This window comes from Phasianus colchicus, chromosome 12 (assembly GCF_987193195.1).
Source record: "Phasianus colchicus chromosome 12, bPhaCol1.hap1.1, whole genome shotgun sequence".
Lineage (NCBI taxonomy): Eukaryota > Metazoa > Chordata > Aves > Galliformes > Phasianidae > Phasianus > Phasianus colchicus.
Window position 1 is genome coordinate 13423476 of NC_143447.1, and position 21898 is coordinate 13445373.

The window sequence follows — 21898 nt, forward strand, 5'->3', positions numbered from 1 at the left end:
TGGACTGCACAGTAATCACACCGTGGTGGCATTGCACAGGGCTGGGCATGCATGGGCAGGAATGGATGGTGGTGGAATGGTTGTGGTGGTGGTGGAGGTCCTCCTTCCAAACCAGCACAGAGCTGTGGCCCTAGTGGAGGCTAGAGGGTGCTGTGCTGCAGGGAATGGGAGCCCTCCTCCCTCACAACCAGCAACCCATCAAAGACAGGTAAAAGGGTGCAGAAAATGCTGTCTTTGAGGTGAAATGGAGAACAAGGTGCTGGCTTTGATTACTAACACCTCTAAGGCTCTTTCACACTAAAATGTCAGCTTTGTCTAGCTCATTTTAACCCCCAGAAGATGACATGCAGAAAGGCTGGCTTTCGTCTGGACAGGGCTTTGTGGTTTTGGGGCTGTGAGATACATTATGAGAAGCCTGCAAACAGCTTCCGTTTGCATTTTGGGGTCAGATGAATGCTGATCTCATTTGTGCATTGCACAGATGGAGCAGAGCAAGAGGTGTCCCAGGGTTAGGCTGGGACATGGGAAAAAAAGAGGAAGAAAGTTGGAGAACTGAAATGAGTAGTTAGAATGATGCATGAAAAAGCAAAAGGGAGGGGACAGAGATAGTGGTGGGGGAGAGGAGTGAGACAATGGGGGACAAATCAGAAGATGAAGCTGAGAGTATGTGAGAATATGAGAATGGCTTGGGTTGGAATGGACCTCAAGGATCATGAGGCTCCAACCCTCCTGCTGCATGCAGGGCCACCAACCTCCACATTTAATACTAGACCAGCCTGCCAGGGCCTCAGCCAATCTTACATCACCAGAGCTCCCACCCCAGCATCTCTTTTTCACCTTTATCTAATTCTCTTACTGCTTTAAAACATTTATTCTCTTTCAGGGATTCTGGTTCTTGTGGCTGATTTCAAAACATCTGTGTATCACCTGGCCATACACACCACCCAAAGCACGGTCTGCTCCCGTAGTCTCTCCCTCATAAGCAGTATTCACTTAGCAGTTTCTCCTTGATCCAGCCACCAGTATCCACCAAGCTCATATACACTGAACATATTTGAGACTCTGCCCTTCTTACAAATGGGCTGAGTTCAGAACTTAGGACTGAGTAGAACTCATGCAATAGGTAGGCAGTGACCATCCTTAGACATTGTTAAAAAAGCAAAAGGAGAACAGGGAGGAAAAAATATAGAACAAATGTACACCAGTGCCAGGCTGATCCCAGAGCCCTGCAAGGAGCAGAGTGGGTGGGAGGCAGGGGGGGCACGGCAGACAGGGCTGTGTTTGTGCAGCAGCTGGCAGGCAGCTGCAAGACTAGGCAAAGCCACGGCATGCTCCCAAACACGCTGCTCTCCGCATCGCTGACTGCTCCTGCAAAGCATGCCAGCTAACCACAGGCAGCCCCAGTGAACGTGCCTCCTGCGTGGGGCTGCACGTGCTGTGCAAAATGCAGCCTTGCCACCTCCGTATCCTTCCTTGTGGCTGTCTGTATGTCTGTCTACCTCCAGCATGCGAAGCAATGTGCAGATGTGGCTGGAAGAGGGGGAAGAAATTTCCTTATATTTCTAGGTCTTGCAGAAGATAACTTCCTAAAAAACAGAGGACACGGATATGACAAATGAAGAAGAGTGCAAAGGAACCCCATTTCACACCAGCCCTGAAGGGATTGCACCTATCTCAGGGTCACAGTTTACCTGCTGGGGCTGTCAGAGCAGCAGCCCATTGCCAGTGAGGGACTCAGCCCTGGAGCTGAGCCTATGTAAGTCCTCTAGCAGCCGCTGGGATGCATGGGGTTTGCAAACAGGAATTTGCATTGTGGGGCAGGGTGGCAAGGCAGCAGAAGGGAACTGTAAAATGGATATGCCAAGAGGGGATTTGTTGGCAGAATGCAATCTGATTCTCTCCTTGGCCAGAAAATTGCTGAAATGTTTATCTCTGGGTATTGTAACAACCCTTGTCACTGTGACACAGAAAGTAAGAGAGCAGTTTCAGTGGGAGCAGGCTTCCTGTTCTTATTGCTTCTTTTTCCAGTTGTTTCCCACCTCCTCTGTCCTTTCAGTTCAGCTGAGGTCTGGCAGCTCTGATGCCTGCAGAGGCGGTGGCATGGGCAAAGCTGCAGCAGATGTGCAGGTGCTGGAGTGTTGCTGGTATGACAGCTGCTGCTGTGGGTGACACTGCTCCCAGAGCCCTGGGCAAGGTCACCAGCACAGTGGAAGTTCCCATAGAGGAGGAGGACTGGGGTGTGACTAGCAGAGTGGATGGCTTAAACATGTGTTAGTGTAAACCTCTGGGCGGGGAGACGGAAACGCCTTCCTGCTTGGAGGCTTTATGAGGGTCTGGTGCAAAACAGAGCACTAAGAAGTGTTCTGCCATGTGTCTGCTGCTAAAAACCCTATGGAGGTTCCCCAGGTGTGCTGTGCCTTGGGTGTATGCATCTTCCCTGTTGGGTCTGGGCACCTGGAGCAAGCAGCAGCCCTGCCTGGTGCTGACACGTGGGTTTCACTGGGGACACATGTCTGGCCTGGAGTTTGTTTTCATTTCCTTATGAGGAGAGGAGGAGCTGTGGCAGAGGAGGAGCAGGCAGCAGAGCCGGCTCTCCTGGGTGTGGAGCTTGGTGCCAAGGATGCTCCTGCTGTGGTTTCCGCTGTGGCTCTACAGGATGCAGCCCACGGGGCCGGAGGCACCTGGGAAAGAGCTTCAACCCTACCGGGGTCTGTTTGGGTTGGGAGAGCAGCTCCTACTGCATGGGGGGCTTTGGGGACTCTTGGTGGCCTCCAAGAGCTGCTGTGGGCTGCAGGGCTTGTGTTGGAGGTATGACCCCAAAGAAATAGAGACAGGGCTCTGTGTTCTGCCACCTCAGCCATAGATGTGGCTGCTGGAATGCACCTCAAAAGGCACCGAACTTGCCTCTCTTCAGGATGAAACACATCCCAGAGCTGTGGCAAGTCACCTCACCTGGCTCTGGGGGGATAAGAGCAAGGGGGAGGCATGGGTAGGGGGCGAGGCAGGGCTCAGCCTTCTAATTACCCTGTGAGATACAGAGATCAAAGGCAGTTTGGCAAATGAAGGAGGCCCAGGGCTGGGCAGAGCCTCTCCTGCATGGATAGGCGGGTGGGATGGAGGAGGGAGCGTGCCCTAATGAGCAAACCACCCTCAACCAGCCGGTAGGACAGGTTCTGGGCTCCCCGCAGCTCTTGGCCCAGCACCCAAAGTTCATTATTGCTGGTACATATTCATAAAGCATTAGTGCTGTGGGGCCCCAGGTGTTTGATCAGATCAGGAGCTCATTCTGGCCCTACAGTCCTGCAGGGAAGCATGTGCTGAGAACACGTGCACCACACGGATGGCTTGAGCAAGGAGCTGTCCCGATAGCAGGAGAGCTGTCCCTTGCCATAAAACCTCACTTATCAGAGGAACCTAGGTGATAAAGTTATCAAGTGTGCAATTTAGTGTTTGGTTTTTTTTTTTTTTTTCCTGTCAAGGGGGGGAGCTTGCCAAGAGCTTCTTGAAAAAAGAACAAAAGACATGGCTTATCTGCCTGTAGCATCTGCTCACAGTGGGGCATGCCAGGGTCACTCATGCTGATCGATGAGCAGTTTCGGTCATGCACTGCAACACAGTGCCAGTTCTTGTTGAGGGGTGGGGGCTGAATTTGGGGTCTGCTTTGTCCTTCCCATCCTGGGAGGCACTGTGGTGAATTGCCACCACCAGCAGCCAAGCTGGTTGAGCTTTGAGAATACATCTCTAAGAGACCGAGCCCACATCCGTGCCTATCAGACCAAAAAAAGGGAGTCCTGTCCTCTCCTCAAGCCCCTCCAGCCCTTGGTTTCCCATCTGTAGTGTGAAGACAAAGCAACACCTTTTCTGTTAGAGAAACAGCATGCATAAAACCTTAAAGACTGCACAGCACTTGAATTCAGAGAAGGGGTTATATAAAGGTGCTTACATTAAGCACCTTACACAGACACACCAGCTCTAATCTGGATCTAATCTTGTTTATCGAGGTTAGAGCAAAGGACTTGAAGCTGAACGGGTGAGGATCTCATCTGAGCCCTGACACCATCAGCAGCAGGAGCTGAGCAAACTGGGGAAGCGTGCTGCCCTTTGCTGCCTTCCTTTTAATTCACACCCCAAAGGGAACTCATAAAGAGCTTTCCATGCCCTAAGGATATTCAGTGTCTAGGTTCCTTCAGACAGCCCTGAATTTCCTGCTACCTAGGCATTAGCATCCCTGCAAGTTTAATGTTTAAAGAAACCATTGCCCTTTTCATGGAAAGGGCAGAGGATTTGGAAAGCTTTTTTTTTTTTTTTTTTTTTCCCCTCTAGAAAATAAACAGAATAGCTGAGCCAGATGCGAGGATTGGCCTGGCCACAGATGTGTCCTGCAGCCATCGGAAACCATGAGCTGGCAGCGGGTGGTTGGTGACGTGGGGCAGACTGGGCTGTGGGAGGCTCGGGATGCTGGCACTGAGCACAGGGTTATCCAGTTAGGGGGATTAGGGGCAGGCTGGGGCTTAAGTGTCTGAGATGGTGCTGTGAGTGGCTTCTCCTGCTCGGAGGAGCAGACGTGTGGCAGGACAGAGGGTTTGTTCCACGGGGCAACACAACAAACCTTCCTTGGTCTTTGTCTGGAGCTGCTGGAGGAATGGGATGTGTTCAGCACTGAGGTGGCTGCAGTGGGTCAGGATTTCTTCTGGCTGTAACGTTGCTCTGATTGCCAGATAAACCTGAGCCATTGAACTTCGTAACAGAAGGATAGCAGAAATAATAGCCGAAACTGCAGCACGGGCTGTGAGACAAAACCCATGGGCCTTTATGGCTGGTAGCTGCTGGCACGAATTTTGCTCTTGAGCAACTGGAAGCTGGGGGTTATTGCCTCAGTCAAGGGAACATCTCTGTGTGAGATTGGAAACAAAGAGGATTGTGCTTCAGAAACATGCAGCCCCATCACTATGTCCTTCCTTATCACCCCAGCTCTGTGGCCCAGGATAGGGCTATCTGTGCGACTCACAAAGGGTTACAGCACTGCTGGGCTTGGAAGATCTTCCCAAAGGAGAAACCAAACCCAGTGGTAAATCCTGCTATAACAAGGCCTAAGTAGTCCCTGCAGAAGGGAGTGAAATTATGCCTGACCTTCGACCTGCCCAACTCTTTCAAGTAGAGCCATCCCTTGCGAAAACTTGGCTGCATGAAGCCGGGTGTGGTGCGGGGCTGTCTTCATGCATCACCACTTCCCTGTGCTCTGCAGGTTACTGCTCTCCCTTCATGTGCTTCTTTCCTTTTCCAGCTGGGATCCCCCAGCACAGGGTCCTCCCAGCCCAGCACAGGGTCCTCCAAGCCCTGCAGCCCAGGGGTCACCATTCCTCTACAGGTCCCCATTTATGAAACCTCGTGCAGTCAGGACAGGGATCCTACAGGGAGCAGGGCTCTGCCAGCCCTCCCCATCTCTGTTCTTAATATCCTTTCCCATGCACGTTAGCAGGGACATCAACATTCATGCCCCAGGGGACAGAAGGAAAACATTCTGCTAGTTGTTTTTAGAGAGGCTGCTGATTTCTCTGTAGCTCCCTCTGGGTCCTGCATCCTCTCTTAGACACGTCCAGGCAGTTGCCCCTTGAACAGCAAAACAAACACCCTTGTCCTAGTTGCTTGTGTACAGCCCTGGGAATCTTGCCCTGTGCTCTCCTCCTCCTGACCTTGTTTTCCACTCAACACAACAGCAGCAATTACCCTGAGCTTGAGGGGTTGTTAGAAAGCAAGTGCTGCATCCCGTCCTCTCTCTCCTTTCCAGCCACTGCTTCTCACCGAGCAGGAGCTAAAGGCTTGCTGGTCTCTCCATCGCTAACAAATGGAAATCTGTGTGGGCACTGTGTGCATGCTCCCCACATTCCTCACGCCCCACTGCTCCGGGGATATGTACAGGACTTTGTTAGTGGGATGTGGGCACCTGGCTGCACCTCAAAGGCAATGTGCTTGAGTGGCTGGGTGCTGGAATGGAGATGGAAAATGAGATGGGTTACAGTGCAGAGCAACACAGCTGAGCTGCTGAGATGCCAAAGCCAGGAGAGGTGCAGTTCTGGGGAAGAGTCAACACTGAGCAGCATGGAACTATCTGCAGTTGATCAGTTAACTCTAAAACGGGGCATTTTGCAAGAGGAGATAAGATCAGCTTTGTGTTCGGGAGGAGGGAGAGGAGTGGATTTCCAGCGCAGAAGCAAATCGTCCTGCATTCATTTACCGTGTGGTTTCCTGTACCCTCCTCAGAAGCGGTTGCTGCTGAATATGAATTCAACCTGAGACTGCTTAGCCCCACTGTTCCTGCCTTATGGGGCCGAGCTCCTCACTTGGCACCAACCCTGGAAAATACAGCGGGGCTTTTCCAGCACAGGGTCTGAGTGGACACCACTCAAAGAGCAGCTTGTTCGCACCGTGACAGCCCTCCCCGCAGCGTGCCGTGCACACCCAGCATGCTGCTGCCGTGTGGGTGCACCCAACACCTCGCTTCCAGGCTGCTAATTCAGTACCTTGCCCTACGATGCCCATTTTGCTTCGGCACCCCCCCATGGCCACGACCCGTGGGGCAGCCGCTGCGGGACTCCGAGGGGCCGGGCCGGGACCGCCCTGGGGGCGGGCAGCGGAGCACGTGGGGCCGGGCCGGGTCGAGCCGGGCTGGGCTGAGTCACTCCCCGCCCCGAGCCCCGCGGCGGAGTGGAGCTGTACGGCTCGGCTCGGCTCGGCTCGGCTCGGCTCGGCTCGGCTCGGCTCGGCTCGGCTCGGCACTCAGCATGAAGACAGTGAGGCAGTGGCAAGCGCTGCTCCTGCTGGCGCTGGGACTCACGCTGCTCGTGGTGGTGGCCGGTGAGTTGGGTGCTGTGATCCCGGGACGGGGCCGGGGTGCGCAGCCCTGAGAGCGCAGGGGGAAGGGTATGACGGAGCCTGGAAGCCGTGCATAACCGAGCCGCGCTATGTCCAGTGCTTGCAGGCGAGGATAAGCTTGCCAGCAATGTAAACAGCTCCTGAGAGCGGTTAATGCGGCACCTCCCGTGCGTCCCGATGGGGTGCGTGACCCCAAAGGGATGGGTGAACGGGGAAAGGGGTGCAGAGCCACGTGCGGGCTGTGGGATGGGCCGAGGGGTGCTGCTGGAGGCTCTGTTGGGGCCGTTCTGGGTACCCGTGCAGGCAACCCTGACCCTGCCTCCCCAGCCCCGCTGGGTTTCGGAGGATGTTGTTTTTGCTTTCCCGCCAGCCCATGGGTTCATATAAGCAAACATTTCCCAAAGCGGTGGCTGCTCTGTTGCTTCGGCTGCTGGCTGTCCAGTCTGCGGCAGCACTAGCCTTGACCAGAGAAATGCACGTGGGAAGGATGGAGGGGCTGAACAGTTCTGAGAAGGCCAAGAAATAAAAGCATCTTGATCTCCAGCGGAAACCGTGACCTGTGTGCTGTGCTGCTGGGCAGGGGGCTGGCGAGGAGACGTTGAACGTACAGGATAATTCTGGGAGGGGATGAGTCTGCTTACTTGCAAAAAGCAAAGCATAAATCTAGCAGCGGGACCCCTCCCGTCCCAACCCTGGGAAGAAATGTGGGGAATTTTACACCACTTCTCCTTTGCTTGCTACGTCCCACCCCTGGAACTCTGGGCTGCCGAGGAGCACACATCACAGGGAGCTGCAGGGCACTGGCATCGCTGTCCATGTCTGGGATGCATCCTTCAGCACAGGGATGCATCCCAGACCTGCGTGGGGCAAAGGTGTCCCAGTGTATCAGCCTGAGCCCTCTCCTCCCGCGCCGTAGCTCATGGCAGCGCATTGATGGAGCATGAGGTCATGCAGAACGCGCTGGGCAGTGCAGGCAGCGACTTGAACCGCTGCCCAAATTTTTCTGCCTCCCGAGGCTGGGCTGAGGGAGACACTGCACCTTTTGGAAATCGGCGTGTAACTTCGGGTCCTGCCTGGCCTGCCTGCTCCCAGTGCGCACCCTGCAGTTGTGGAGTGTTGGGGAGAGTGGGATTACCTTGGAGGAGCCCTGCTATTAAAAGACTGATGATAGGAGCTTGCTAAGTGATAGATTAGGCTAATGAGAGCTATGTTGTCTGCTGCTTGCGGGCCTTGCAGGTAGTGGGGGTGGTCCCTGGGTCTCCGCCTGAGTTCAAGCCTTGCTCTGAGCTCAGCAAAGAGCTGGCACCAAGTGATGCACTGTTCTAGCACCCTGCATGCAATTAGTTCAACTTTCAGCCACTCTGGTGGAAATCTGCTCCGTGTTTATGGAGAGTGCAAAATACATTGGAGGTGAGGGGAGTTCCCTGATGCCATGCAGCATCACACAGAGTAGGACAATTCTTCCTCCTGTGCCTCCAGCATCTGAGCTGAGACATGTGGCCCCCCCCCTACAAGGAATGTTTTGTCTTGCAAATGCTAACTTTTGTTAGGAAAACCCAGCAATGTGAGCTGCCTGATTCCCTGCAATAATCCTGTCCTGCTCATGGCATGGTGCCCCAGCCTGGCTAGCCCTGCTCCCTGGCGCAGCAACATTCCCTGGGCTCTGATTTGACATTCAGACTCTGTCTAACACGTTTTTCTGTGCCCAAGGAGCCCTGCGTGCCTGTCCCGGCTACCTCTGTTGGTCACTGCTCTTCCTGAGATACCCAGCACATGGGTCCCGCCAGGCTGGGCTTCTCCTGCCAGCCTGGGATAGGGCCACCTCCATGTGAAGCTGGGATTGTGGTGGCTGCCCAGCATTGGGATGGCTCACAGTGACACATGGCTTTGCTGACAGGTGACTTCTGCAGTGTGAACTACTGTCAGAATGGGGGTACCTGCCTGACTGGCATCAATGAAACCCCCTTCTTCTGCATCTGCCCTGAAGGCTTTGTTGGGATCGACTGCAATGAAACAGAAAAAGGTGAGGCTTGGGGAGGAACCTGTGTTCGCATCACAGGTGATTGGCACACAACGAGAATGTGCTGACTGCTTCAACAGAAAGGAACTGTATTGCATCCTCAAAACACTCTGGGTGCTCTTATTTCCCACCTGTGCCCAGCTGAGAACCCATTTTCCTCCGTTCTCTTTTCCCAGGCCCTTGCCACCCCAATCCTTGCCACAACAATGGTGAGTGCCAGTTGGTCCCAAATCGAGGGGATGTCTTCACTGACTACATCTGCAAGTGCCCCACAGGGTATGATGGTGTGCACTGCCAGAACAGTAAGTACAGCAGGGAACTAAGGGGGCACCAAGGTGACAGGTCGGGGACCACAGGGCTCTGCTCTGGGGGATGCCCTGGCTCTGGGATAACCTCCTGAGCCCCCCACCTCCTCTGCCTTCCAGACAAGAATGAATGCTCCTCAGAGCCTTGCAGAAATGGGGGCACCTGCATGGACATGGATGGTGACTACGCCTGCAAGTGTCCTTCTCCCTTCTTTGGGAAGACTTGCCATGCCCGTAAGTCCCCGGTGCTGATTCCTCAGAGATCCCTTTCCATCCCTGTCCTGTAGAAGAGTTATCATCAGCATGCAGTGCCAGTGTGCTGCACTGAGCCTAGTCCTGACGGAGGTGGAGGTGCCACCTCCTGTCCAGTACTCTGACAGTGGCAAATGAGCTCCTGGCATTGTTCCCTCTTCACCTCCTCCCTTTGCTGCCATCCTCAGGCTGTGCCATTCCCCTGGGCATGGAAGGAGGAGCCATCTCTGATGCACAGCTCTCAGCCTCCTCCGTCTACTATGGTTTCCTTGGCCTCCAGCGCTGGGGGCCAGAGCTTGCTCGCCTCAACAACCACGGCATTGTCAACGCGTGGACCTCCAGCAACTATGACAAGAGCCCATGGATCCAGGTACTGATGGGAAGAGTAAAGTGTAGGTCTGTTTACATCTGGATGCAGACCACGCTCACCTTCTTGTCTTCTCCAGGCCAACCTGCTGAGGAAGATGAGGCTGACTGGCATTGTCACACAAGGTGCTCGCCGTGTGGGCAAGGCGGAGTACGTGCGTGCCTATAAAGTGGCCTACAGCCTAGATGGGCGTGAGTTCACCTTCTGCAAGGATGAGAAGCTCAACACAGACAAGGTGGGCTGGGATATGGGGCTGGGTGTTGGGCTTAGGTCAGGACCACGCAGAGAGCCATCCCAGCAGCATCTGCTTGACCAGAATCATAGAATCATAGAATGGCTTAGATTGAAAGGCCATTCTGTTCTGACACCCTGCCGTGGTCTGGTTGTCCCCCACCAGCCCAGGCTGCCCAGGGTCCCACCCAACCTGGTCTTGGGCACGTCCAGGGATGGGGCACCCACAACTCGTAGCACAGACAAAGGAGCAGCACTGGTTTATTGGGGTCATTTGGATGATGACTTTGTAGCTGACACACAGTGGGATGTGGGCATGGTCTGCAGATGCTGGTGAACAGCTTGCAATGCTCTGTGCTGAGCACAAGCCCACTGTGTATCTCACAGCCTCAAGTCACTGAGTGCAGCACTCTCCAATTTTTTTATGGCAAATGCATCCTGACTGCTTTCTCTGCATCCAAGGAAGGGCTGGGAATATCTGCCTGCTTTAACTGACAAAAAGTCTCACTCATCTCCACAGTGCTGGAAAAAAAACCACATGTAAACATGACCTTACAGCACTCTTTTCAAGCAGGTGTCACATTTTGGGGACTGCAGTCATAGCTGTTGTGTTAAAAGAGTTAGGGATGCTGCCAGCATCGTGCAGTCCTCGGGTAGCCCAGCTTCCCTGCTCTGCCCATCTGGGGCACCAAACTCTGTGCAGTGGGCAGGGGGCTGCAGGATGCTGGGGGCTCAGCCTTGTGTGCTGTGTCAGATTTTCCAGGGGAACGTGGACTACGGCACCATGCAGACCAACATGTTTGACCCTCCCATCACAGCACAGTTCATCCGCATCTACCCCGTGGTGTGCCGCCGTGCCTGCACCCTGCGCCTCGAGCTCATCGGCTGCGAGATGAATGGTAAATGCCCCCTTGGGCCACTGCTGGTCCCCGTTTGGCCAGCGGGTGTTCATTCTTCTCACGGTGCTGGGAGCTCTAGGGGCTGTTAATCCCACAGCTCAGCTGGGCCGAGCTGCACTCTCACACTGCTTACACCTTCCCAAGCTGTCTCACTTCAGTCTGTGGTTTCTCATTGTTCCCTATCTGAGCCCCGACCCAGCTGTTTTTCCTGCGGGAGAGCTTAACAAGCAGCAGAAGATCAAAGTCCCGTGGGAAACGTGACTGATGATTAGCCAGAGCCCTCAGCTTGCCCCTCGCCTCCCCGCATTCCTGCTAAGCACACGTCCTAGGCAGTGCCTGGCGCTGGGCTCTGAGCCACATCCTGCTGCTGCCCAGGACCGAGGTGTGTGCTTGTGCCGGGCTGTGCTGCGGGGCTGCAGCAGGAGGCACTGTGCTGCAGGGAATAGCTCTGCTCTGAAAACACCATCCTGGCTGGACCCAGGAGAGCTGGTGAACTGCATCCCTGCACCTCTGTGGTGCTTTCCTGTGTTCCCAGGTCCTGCTATGACCGTGGGGATGTGCCACTGGGTGTGTGGGGCTCTGCTGGCTGCGGTCGGGTGATGGTGCTTTGGACTCTTTCCCTTTCACTGTCCGTATAAACCGTTGTGTTACAGTGTATTTCAACACGGCAGGTTGCTCGGAGCCTCTGGGCATGAAATCCCGCCTGATCTCTGACCAGCAGATCACAGCCTCCAGTGTCTTCAAGACGTGGGGCATTGATGCCTTTACCTGGTATCCCCATTATGCCCGCCTGGACAAGATGGGCAAGACGAATGCCTGGACAGCACTGCACAATGACCCATCCGAGTGGCTGCAGGTGGGTAAGGGCTGGGAGGGCTCATGGCACATCTCCATGCACCCCAGCCCAACTCCTCCCCTCTGTTTTGCAGCAAGGATCAGGTTTGTGCTTCTATTCCCGGTCTGGAATGGGAACAAATAGTTCTGAAATTTCCTTCTCGGTTTCCTTTGCTCCGCTGTTTTTATACTTTTCACATGATTTCATGACGTAATGGGACAAAGCTGTTTAGATATTTGTCCTGCTTTTAATTTTATTTGGGGAATGATTAAAAGCAGCTGCTCCTCAGCCCGGAATGAACCAGCTTATCGGGACATCTCCCAGCGGGGTTGCGGTGACACTGCGCTGGGCTCTGACACTGAAGGCTGTGTGCCTGTGGACGTGTAGGTAGATTCACATGTACACCCATATATATGTAAATATATACATATATGTGTGGTTAGTGTGGCCCTAAACGAACATAAAGAAGGAACAAAATTAAGGAGACCTTTGGCTCTTTAGCTGTGTTACCCTGCACTGTGCCAGCAGCAGTAACGCAGTGTGGCAGGGCAGGAAGCAAAGCAAACAGAACAGAAACCATCTCCCTCACAGCCCAAATGTCAGCCTGCATTCAGCTGCGTATTTTCTCATCCAGAATCACTTTCTATTGGAAATGCATTTCCTCTGGGAGTCCTTTTTAATTATTTTTTTAAAAGTGGGATTTTTGCCATCATTCCCACATTGACCTCTCCAGCACAAGGTGCCAAAGCAGCCGCAGTGATATGTGGGGAGCAGTTCCCTGCCCTGAGGGTGCTCAGGGGTCAAATATTTCCCCACAGCATTTCATTAGTCCTGCTGGGACTAATGCTCTGCTGGGGCAAGGGTTGGTTGAGCAGTACCCAGGGACTCAGCCCCATCTCTATTCCAGATTGACCTACGGGACCAGAAGAAGGTGACGGGCATCGTTACGCAGGGAGCTCGTGACTTTGGCCACATCCAGTACGTGGCAGCCTACAAAGTGGCATACAGTGACAACGGCACCTCCTGGACTGTGTACAGGGATAGCCAGACCAACAGCACCAAGGTATGGGGACAACGAGCTGTGGGGGCTTGGGGACACCTCCCAGCTTGAGGGTCGTGCGTAAATGGTGTCGGGGTCCCTGTGATGCTGACTGCTTCTTTCTCCCCCCAGATCTTCCACGGCAACAGCGACAACTACTCACACAAGAAGAATGTCTTTGATGTGCCCTTCTATGCCCGCTTTGTGCGCATCCTGCCCGTGGCCTGGCACAACCGCATCACGCTGCGTGTCGAGCTGCTGGGCTGTGACGAGTAGGGGGGGGGCATGAAGGAGTGACAGCCCCATCCCCATCACCCGGCCCACACTCTGCCCACCCCACACACCTCCTGCTCACACCTCCCTCTCTTCTTCCCTGAATTTTGGAGGGAGGCTCCAGGCGCTGCCTTGCCTCAGGGGGTCCCCTGCCCTGCGCTGGGGCTGCAGCACTGCACTTTATGGGGCTGCTCTGGGTAGGATGCAGGGATGGCTCCTGCCCTTCTGTCCTACAAGCTGTGAGTGAGACTTCCTCCTTTGCAAATGGATCTTGGCTGTGGGACTCTATCCTGCATGCAGGTTCTTGTTGCAGCCTCCCCTAGGCCTGGAGATGACTTTTCTCCCTTTTTCCCTCTGCTTCTAGCAGTCAGCAGCAGCGCCCTACGTGCACCGCACTGTAATTCAGGGCTCAGCCGTTGTGGGGGATCATACCTAACCTCTACCATCCCTCCTCCTCCCTGCATGGCCATGTGAAGGAGCTGCAAACCTCAGCCTTATCCCTTCTGCCAGGCCCTGGGGCTCTCTGCGGGCTGTATCAGCGCTGCATAGTGTGAGGGGAGTGCTGAGAGGGGGAAAGGCTGCTCCTATCAGTAGTTCTTCCTGCTGCACTGATCTTGTGGCAGCTGAGAGCCCTCCTCAGCCCCCAAGAGAGCAAACCCATGGGTCTGTGGGGTCGAGTGGTGAGGGACACTCACCCTGGGCACCCTGCAGCTCAAGCCAGGGTTGATCTCAACAATTTTTTTTTTTTTTCCGTTTTGATCACATTCCCAGGGTACCAACACTATTGTCATGGAGCAGCTGGAGGAGGTGGTGGAACAGCCCAAAAACAGACCCCTGATCCTTTCTGTAACCTGATTTTTCCCTTTTTTGGGGTGGCGATGCTGGAGCTGTTGGGATGGGCAGTGGGAAAGCATTGAGCCAGCACCAGTGAGTGGGATGGCAGCTAGGAAAGTGTTGGTGGCACCATTGTCCCTATGGACTGGTATGGGATGTGGCCACAGCGCTGGGCTGGCTTTGGGAAGGACCGAGGGGACCCAGGTGGCACAGCCTTGCTCCAGGGTGTTGTTGACAGTATTAAAACTGAAACTTTGGGTTGTTGGCTCACTGCTCTGTGCTTGGCGTCTCTCAGAGGCATCCCTCCTGCCTCACACCCTCCTGCTTCCCTTCCTTTCTCCAAAAAACAGTACCATGGCTGTATGCATCCTCCCCCCGGCCTCCACCCCATCCCAGCTGCTGGAACCTGTGCCTGCAGCTGGCTGAACACAACGCGATGGGACATGGGGATGGGAAACTACTATCAGCACCCCACACCCTGCGCATCCTCCTTTGGCTTTGATCCTGGAGCAGATCCCCAGCTTGGAGCAAAACTGCTCTCAGAGCTGCAGCTTTGAGGAAGCTGTGGCCAAACCTCCTGGGCATGGTGCAGGATGGGGGCTGCTGGTTGGGACCCCTCGCCTGGGAGAGAAGGGGCATTGGGGTGTGGTGGAGGAGCTCTGCCACTGAGTAGAGACCCTGAGGCTGACATGAATGGCCCAGAGCCCTCTGCATCCCTCCATTACCTCCTGCATTCACCGCAGCCATGGCCTCTCGGAGACAAATAGCACCCAGAGCCAGAGCAGGGGGGACAACAGTCCCACCCAGACGTGCCCCCTTATCGCCGGGAAGCAGCAGCAGAGATAAGGGCAGCCTGCTCTGAGTCTGGCTAGACAGCTCTGAGGTAGGGAAGGCTCTGCAGGGAGGGCAAAAGGAGCCAAAGCCACATATCACTGCAGTTGTCACCACTGCCCACTGAGAGGCTCTGAGCCCTTCCCCACAACATTTCCTTCCTCCTGCCCAGCACCTTTGAGGGCAGTGAGAGCTCCCTCACCCCACGCAGACCCCCATCCCTGCCCCTCGGATGCTGTTCCTGGAGGCAGGAAGGCTGGCACGCTGCGGCACCCCACTGCCCGCCTGCAGGAAGCAGCCGCAGGACAGCATCCTCTCACCAGCACCCGGAAACCCAGCACTGCTCACAGCCCCTTCCATTCTGCAGCAGATCTGGGTTTCCCTCCCCACTTCCAGCCTCAAGCGTGGGTTCCCTCTGGAGCTGCTGGCAGATACTGAGCTGTGTCCTCTGCAAGCAGCGGTTTGCCAAGAAATCCCCCTCCAGGACCAGGTCAAAGCTACCATTCACCGGCTTGGAGGCTGAGCAGCAGAGCTGACACCTTTATGGCTCTGTTTGATCCATCCCCAAACACGTGCCCATCTCACACACCGCTGGGTCGGATCTGTGCTGACCCCACAGTGCTGCTTGCCCCACTGACCCACTTGAATCTATCCCTGGGGAGCTCAGCTCCAAGCCCAGCTCCAGGATCATCCTCCAAGCGCCGAGAATGGGGGTCACAAAGCACCCTTCTCCCAGGGAGGGCTCTTTGCGGGGTGCTTTGGGCACACTGCAGCTTTTTCCTCCTCTGGCAAACAATGGGATGGCGGCGCCAAGGAGCAGCGTGCCCCGACAGGAGGGGACCGTGGTGTGGCTGCAGCACGGGGACACGGTGCTGGGAGAGGTAATCACCTCATTGTGGGCCATGGAGCAGCGCAGCGTCGTGCCGGCCGTCACGCACCGGGGATGCCCCTCCATGGAGACCCTGTGGCAGTGCCACGCGGCTCAGTGTCAGAGAATCATAGAACCATTAAGGCTGGAAAAGACTTCTGAGATCATCCAGTCCTGTTATCTAGCTACTGCCAACAGTGCGCACTAACTGTGCCCCTCAGCATCCGAAGCTCAGCTGTGTGCATGGCAGCCACGCTCTGTATCTCTGTCCCTTGATTAGGACGGCTGAGCAGAGCTGTGAGACCCTGTGCGTCCCAATGATCCCAGCCATGCTTCCCACGGGGACACAGCCACATGGGACGTGGCTGATACCGCCGTGTCCCAGCCCCTATCAGCCCTCTCCAGTGCCAGACGGGCTCAGTGCCTGCAGGATGGGGTCGGCGGATGCTTTATTTTCACACGCGGTGTTTTCTTTCCGGTTTGACGCCATCCTGCACGGTGGGGCAGGGTGCAGGGGGCAGGGAGCAGGGAGCAGGGCCCCGTGCCTCATTTCCTCGCTGTAAAACAACAAAGCAGTGCAGGCTCAGGGCACACGTGTGGCCCCGAGGCCTGGCAGTGCCCAGCCTGGGGGTGGCTCTGGAGTTACGTGGGTGATGCCCTGGCATAGGGGTGCAGCCAGATAGTCTAAAGGTTTTGGTACAGACCTCCCAAACCCACTATCCTGGAGCTGCTCGTGCTCGTGGCACTCCTGCACTGTGCTTGCATGGCACTGCCATTGCCAAAAGTTGGTTCTGTGGTGGGATGCAAAGTGCTCTGTGGCGGTGCGTGAGGCTGTGAGTAGGGCATCACGGGGCTCACCCCAAGGTTTCAGCATCCCCAATGGAGTACACCTTTCCCTTCATCTTCTCCCTAGCACTGGGCAATGCTGGTGAGCAACGCATCATGCAGAGGCATGCAGTGATGGCACACGGCTCTGGCTGGGTGTGACAGGCAGGCAGGGGGCTCGGGGCACCCACCCCTACTCCATCCTAAGAGCAGGGGGTTGGGAATAGCGTGTGTTTCCCTTTAAGAGGCAGGCCCTGGAGCTGCTTCCTCTCAACCCTGAGAGTCCTAAACACACTGCATCTGCCTGCAGCCTGCCCGCTGCCTGCTGCCGCTGCCCGCCGTGAGTGGGGCAGGGGATGGGGTTGGGGACGGGGACGGGTGGCACACGGGGTGAGGCACTGTGTGGGATGAGGAGGGACGGCAGGGACAGCATCACCGCATGGGTGCTGGGCATCGCTGCTGGACATCGCCGTGCTCCACACCACGAGCACTGTGAGCACGGTGAGCACAACGCTGCCCAGCGTAGCGGTGAAGGATGCTGGCACGCTGGCACGTCACCATGCCATGAGGTTGGGGATGCAGCGGGGTGAGGCTCAGTGTCCCCAGCCCAACGTGTGAGCCTGCGGGTGGTTCGTGCCCGTCCCACCGCCCCGTGCCCGCAGCACGTGGCTGTGTGTGTGCATGTAGCACAGAGAGGTGGCACCGGGTGATGGGGTACCATCCCATCCCATGCTGGGAGCATCCAGCTGCGCTCCCCTGCCCTGGTGGCATGGCCGGGGGTCACCTCTGTCCCCAGCACTGTCCCTGCTGCGGACTCCAGCACCCTGTTGCAGCACTCCTAAACCTCGTCTCAACCTGGGGTACGGATGTCAAACCCCTCCTTGCAGGGGCTGCGGGAGGCTCCGTGGGTGCCGGGCCCCCTCTGCCGGCTCCGGGGAAGCCTGCAAGCTCCGCTGCCCGCCCTGAGTGTCACCCTTGGGTGCCAGCAGGAGAAGGGCTGCGGGGACGTGGGGCACCGGGATTCTCCTATGGGATGTGGTTGGTGTGTTGCATGGGGACACCCCTCTGCTTGTGTCCTTGTGTGTCGGGGAACAATGGCCATTTTGGGATCACCCTACACCACCCAGTATGAAGAGTGGCTGGTGTGGGGCTGTCTTGAAGCAATTGTGGGTGGTTAACCGGCTGCAGAGGGAACACTGGTACTTTTCTAGACATTGGTAGGGTGAGGGGTAATGGCTTCAAGTTGCCCTTGTATCAGGGGGAGTGTCAGGTCAGATATTAGGGAAAATGTATTATCTGAAACTGTGGTGATGCAGTGGCACAGCTGCCCAGGAAGGCGGTGGAGTCACCGTCCCTGGAGGTTTCAAGAACTGTGGGGATGTGGCAGTAAGGTGTGGTGGGGATGGGTTGATGGTCATACTAGGTGAACTTAGTGGTCTTATCCAACCTTAACGATCCTATGATTCTGTGAAGGCCCAGGGTCCAGCCTCATTCCCCAGCCATGCTGCTGCTCTCACTGCTCTTCAAGGCTGCCCTGCTGCGGCTGGTCAACTCCTACCACCCCTTCTACAACGGCTTCTATTACAACCACATCATGAATGACGATGATAACGGGCACGAGAAAGGTACCACGGGCTGAGGGGACTGGAGAGTCATGGCAAGAGGCTGAGATGCTCCCTCCACCTCTAGGAAGGGGATGGGACCCACAAGTTGGGAGCCTAGAGGAGCACATGGAGTGCTCAGGGGATGCTCAGGCAAACTGAGGAGGTGGCTGGAGGGAGGGAGTGGAACAGCTGCAGGTAGAGGTGAGGACCATTCCCTCACATCTTCCCTCCTTGTCCCCAGTGATTGATTTCAATGGGGTCAGGCTGGTGGTTGAGACCTCCAAAGACCCCATCTATAGCTTCAGTGGTGCTAATGTCACCCTGCCTTGCCACTACCACCACGAGCCCGAATCTGAGGCCAAGCACAAGATCCGCATCAAGTGGTCCAAGCTGCGAGATGACTACACCAAGGAGCAGGATGTGCTGGTGGCCATTGGCAAAACCTACATGGCCTTTGGGGACTTCCGAGGCCGTGCTCACTTCCACCGGACCGGGCAGCACGACGCCTCGCTGCTCATCAGCGACGTGCGCCTGCAGGATGATGGCAAATACCGCTGTGAAGTCATCGATGGGCTGGAGGATGCAAGTGATGTGGTGGAGCTTCGGCTGCGAGGTGGGGACTGGCCAGCATGGCCCTTGGGTGGCAGCAGTGCGGGTGGGCTGGGAGAGGCCATAGGCAGAAAGAGGTCGGGATAGTCAGAGTGATGCCTTGGGGCTTAGTGGGGAGCTGTAGGCTTATGGGTTCCTATGGACCAGCCATCTCCATGACAAGGGTCTGGCCATCTCCCTGTAGGCGACCTTGATGGTATTCATCACAGAAAGGCTTGGGTTGGAAGGGACATCTAAGATCACCCAGCTCCAACCCCCTGCCGTGGGCTGGTTATACCCACCAGTTCAGGTTGTCCAGGGTCCCTTCCAACATGGCCTTGAGCACCCACAGTCTGGGCAGCCTATGCCCCACTGTCCTCTATGTCCCTGTTCCTGCAGACTGTTTATTCACACGGCAATGTTTCACCCCACTGAGACATTGTGGGTGTGCTAGGACCGTGCTCCGTATGTCCCTGTTACCCTGGTCTGAGCATCCCCATCCCCATGCGCACCAGTGCTGTTCCCATGCGTGGTTACACGTGTCCCCAGCACTGAGCCTCTCTGTCCCTGTGCCACCAGATGTCGCTGGCATCTTGTTGCTGATGGCTGCATGCCCAGAGCATCTCTGTGCTGCTGGTGGCCCTGCACCCTGGGGTGATAGAGTTTGACTTTGGGGTGGGTGGGCATGCTGCCCTCTGAGCACCCCGTGTGCCCCCAGGCATCGTGTTCCCCTACCAACCACCCCGCGGGCAGTACAGCCTCAACTTCCACGAAGCCGAGAAAGTGTGCCAGGAGCAGGGTGCCCTCATCGCCACCTTCCACCAGCTTTTCCAGGCCTGGAGCGAGGGGCTGGACTGGTGCAATGCGGGCTGGCTGGCCGATGGCACCGTGCATTACCCCATCCGCCTGCCCCGCAAACCCTGCGGCGGGGTGCACCTCGCCCCGGGCATCCGCAGCTACGGCCCCCGCCACCTCCACCTGCACCGCTTTGATGTCTTCTGCTTCTCCTCCACACTCCGAGGTGGGTACCCAAGGGGTTGTGCCACGTGGTGGCATCCTATGTTCTTGTTGTCCCTAAGGATATGGCGCGCGGCGATGCTGCGAGTGATGCTCAGCCCCATGCACTTCCCTCCTGATCCTGCTCTCCTTTATAGGGGAGGTTTTCTACCTGGAGCACCCAACCAGAATGACGTTGGAGGAAGCCAAGCAGGCGTGCCAGGACGCTGGCGCTGAGATTGCCAAAGTGGGACACCTCTACTCTGCATGGAAGTTCCACGGGTTGGACCGCTGTGATGCTGGCTGGCTGGCGGATGGCAGTGTCCGCTACCCCATCGCCAAGCCCCGTGCCAACTGCGGCCCCGCGGAGCCCGGCGTGCGCAGCTTTGGCTTCCCCAGCAAGGGCAGGTTTGGAGTTTTCTGCTACAAGGAGAGATAAGGAATGAGGAGAGTTCCTACCCGGCCTGAGGATGTTCCCATCCCAACGGTGCCTGGCCTTGGGTGAACCCAGGGCTGTTTTGGGAGTGACTGGGTAGGGGGAAGCTTCTTTGGTTTGAATTTTTCTTCCTTTATGTTTTACACTTTCTGAATGCAGCAGGAGGCTGGGCAGGAGCATCCTGCTCTAAAGCAGGGGACTGGCTCCATATGGGCTACATGCAAGGACGATGGCCCCTCTCCCTCCATCCTAGTTCCCTGTCCCTGACTGCATGGGACCAGGGCATGGAGTAGGCATCTCCCCTACACCCCAGCCCTGCTGCATCCCATCCCTGCTGCAGTCTCGTCCCATCCCACTGAAGGATGCTGCTGTGCCAGTCCCCGTGGTGGTGCTCGTGCCTTATATCCATGCACCCCACGCCCGGACCCCATTTGAACTCTGGTGCCTTCTTCTTTCAAGTGTTTTGTTATGAAAAAGATGATGTATTTTCCTGGACTTCTTCTAAATAAATCAGTGGAGAAAGCCCTAGAGCAATGTGGCAGTGTCCCCACTTCTGTCTCAGTGTGAGAAATGGAGAGAAGTTGGGGTCCCCCAGCAAGATACCCAGGGACATGCATGGAGCAGTGAGGAATGTGCCATGCATGCCACATCCTTGGCTGAGCCGCCTCATAATGAGTGCAAATTAAACCCTGATCTGGAAGGCAGAGGGTGAAGCATCTGCTAGTAGTGGGTTTTCCTGCTGTTGGGTTTTAGCTGGAGTGTGTTCCTGGGGTTAACCCCTCCTGAGCACCTCCCGCCCCATCCCGTTCTCATCTGCATTCAGTGCCAGGGGTCCCCCCGCCCTTCTGTCCCTTTGGAATGCCTTCTTTCCCTGCTACCCTACCCCCCACAGCTGCCCTGATCCCCCCCCCCAAAAAAAAACCACAACGACCCTTTCCGATTTCGCTCTCTTTATTATTTATCACTCTTTCAAAATAGGATATGTTCAAAAAATATAAATAGGTGCAGGGAACGCTGGTGCCCCGCACGGTCCCCTGGAAAGAGCACGTCGTCCCGGGATGGGCGCAGCGCTGTGGGGCGGTGGTGGGGGGCTCTCAGCCTCCCCCCGGTTCCCCCCACCGCAGCCCCCGGCCCTCCCGGTACATTCACTGCCCCTCTCCCCACCCACCCCGACGCGCCGCAGCAGTAGGATTCTGGAAAAAAAAAATAAAATAAAATTAACCCCAAAAGGTGCTGTTCACCCCGGAGATTAAATAACAGAAATAATTACATTGTTCGTGGATAAAATCAGGAAAAAAATAATCATCTTTATTATTTAACTTAACCCCCTGCCCTCTGCGATCCCACCCCCCTCCCTGTCCCCGAAGGCACGACGATAATTGGAACCGGACCGTTAGTAAGAATGCTGACTTCTAGTTTGCTTTGCTTTGGTGCTTGGAAAACATTAATTTTTTTTTTTTCTTTTTTTATATATATATACACAAAGGTGGGTTTGTCTGTAATATAATTTTTTTTTTTTTCCTTATATGACAAAAAAGCAACAACAAGAAGAAGAAATCGCCTCTGTTAATATAAGTGTTCCATAAAAATCTCTCTTTTCTCTCTCTGCTCACCCCTCGCCCCGCTCTAATGGGTGGGTCTGTGCATGACACCGGGTCTCGACCGGCTCCGGGGGCTCCTCTTGTATAGCCGGCGCTGGTAGCTGGAGGCTGCGGGGAGAAATGGCATCGTTAGAGGGATGAGGAGAAACAGGGGAGGAAGAAAAGCAGGGAAAACGCAGCACCAGGAGTGCTCTCCTCCTCACTGTGCTCTCCTCCGTCCC

At 55.7% G+C, this 21898-nt stretch overlaps 3 protein-coding genes across 9 annotated transcripts in view; 2 read left to right on the forward strand and 1 right to left on the reverse strand.

The window, feature by feature from the left end:
- The first annotated feature begins 6678 nt into the window (after positions 1-6678).
- On the forward strand, positions 6679-14185 carry MFGE8 (milk fat globule EGF and factor V/VIII domain containing). Of its 3 annotated transcripts, none has more exons than XM_031587735.2 (10): positions 6680-6855; positions 8771-8896; positions 9070-9195; positions 9319-9432; positions 9639-9820; positions 9897-10052; positions 10803-10947; positions 11601-11803; positions 12690-12845; positions 12954-14185. In XM_031587735.2, exons 1-10 carry the CDS (start codon positions 6783-6785, stop codon positions 13095-13097), a joined length of 1425 nt encoding a protein of 474 aa, XP_031443595.1. In that variant the 5' UTR covers positions 6680-6782; the 3' UTR covers positions 13098-14185. The 3 variants fall into 3 exon arrangements, with proteins under 3 accessions (XP_090005138.1, XP_031443595.1, XP_031443596.1); XM_031587736.2 differs by having other exon boundaries at positions 6681-6855; positions 11619-11803; XM_090149012.1 differs by lacking the exon at positions 8771-8896 and having other exon boundaries at positions 6679-6855.
- Positions 14186-16710: 2525 nt separating this feature from the next.
- On the forward strand, positions 16711-20852 carry HAPLN3 (hyaluronan and proteoglycan link protein 3). The gene is made up of 5 exons (XM_031587739.2): positions 16711-16792; positions 17926-18077; positions 18298-18669; positions 19363-19665; positions 19799-20852. Exons 2-5 carry the CDS (start codon positions 17954-17956, stop codon positions 20077-20079), a joined length of 1080 nt encoding a protein of 359 aa, XP_031443599.2. The 5' UTR covers positions 16711-16792; positions 17926-17953; the 3' UTR covers positions 20080-20852.
- A 119-nt stretch (positions 20853-20971) lies between these two features.
- Positions 20972-21898, reverse strand: part of ACAN (aggrecan) — a 44587-nt gene continuing 43660 nt past the window's right edge. For 4 of the 5 annotated variants that reach the window (XM_090149013.1, XM_031587740.2, XM_090149014.1 and 1 more), the window contains one exon: positions 20972-21785. In XM_090149013.1, coding sequence (XP_090005139.1) covers positions 21703-21785 — 83 coding nt within the window. In that variant the 3' untranslated portion in view covers positions 20972-21702. The remainder of the gene's footprint in view (positions 21786-21898) is intronic. The other variant, XM_090149015.1, reaches the window with a different exon arrangement.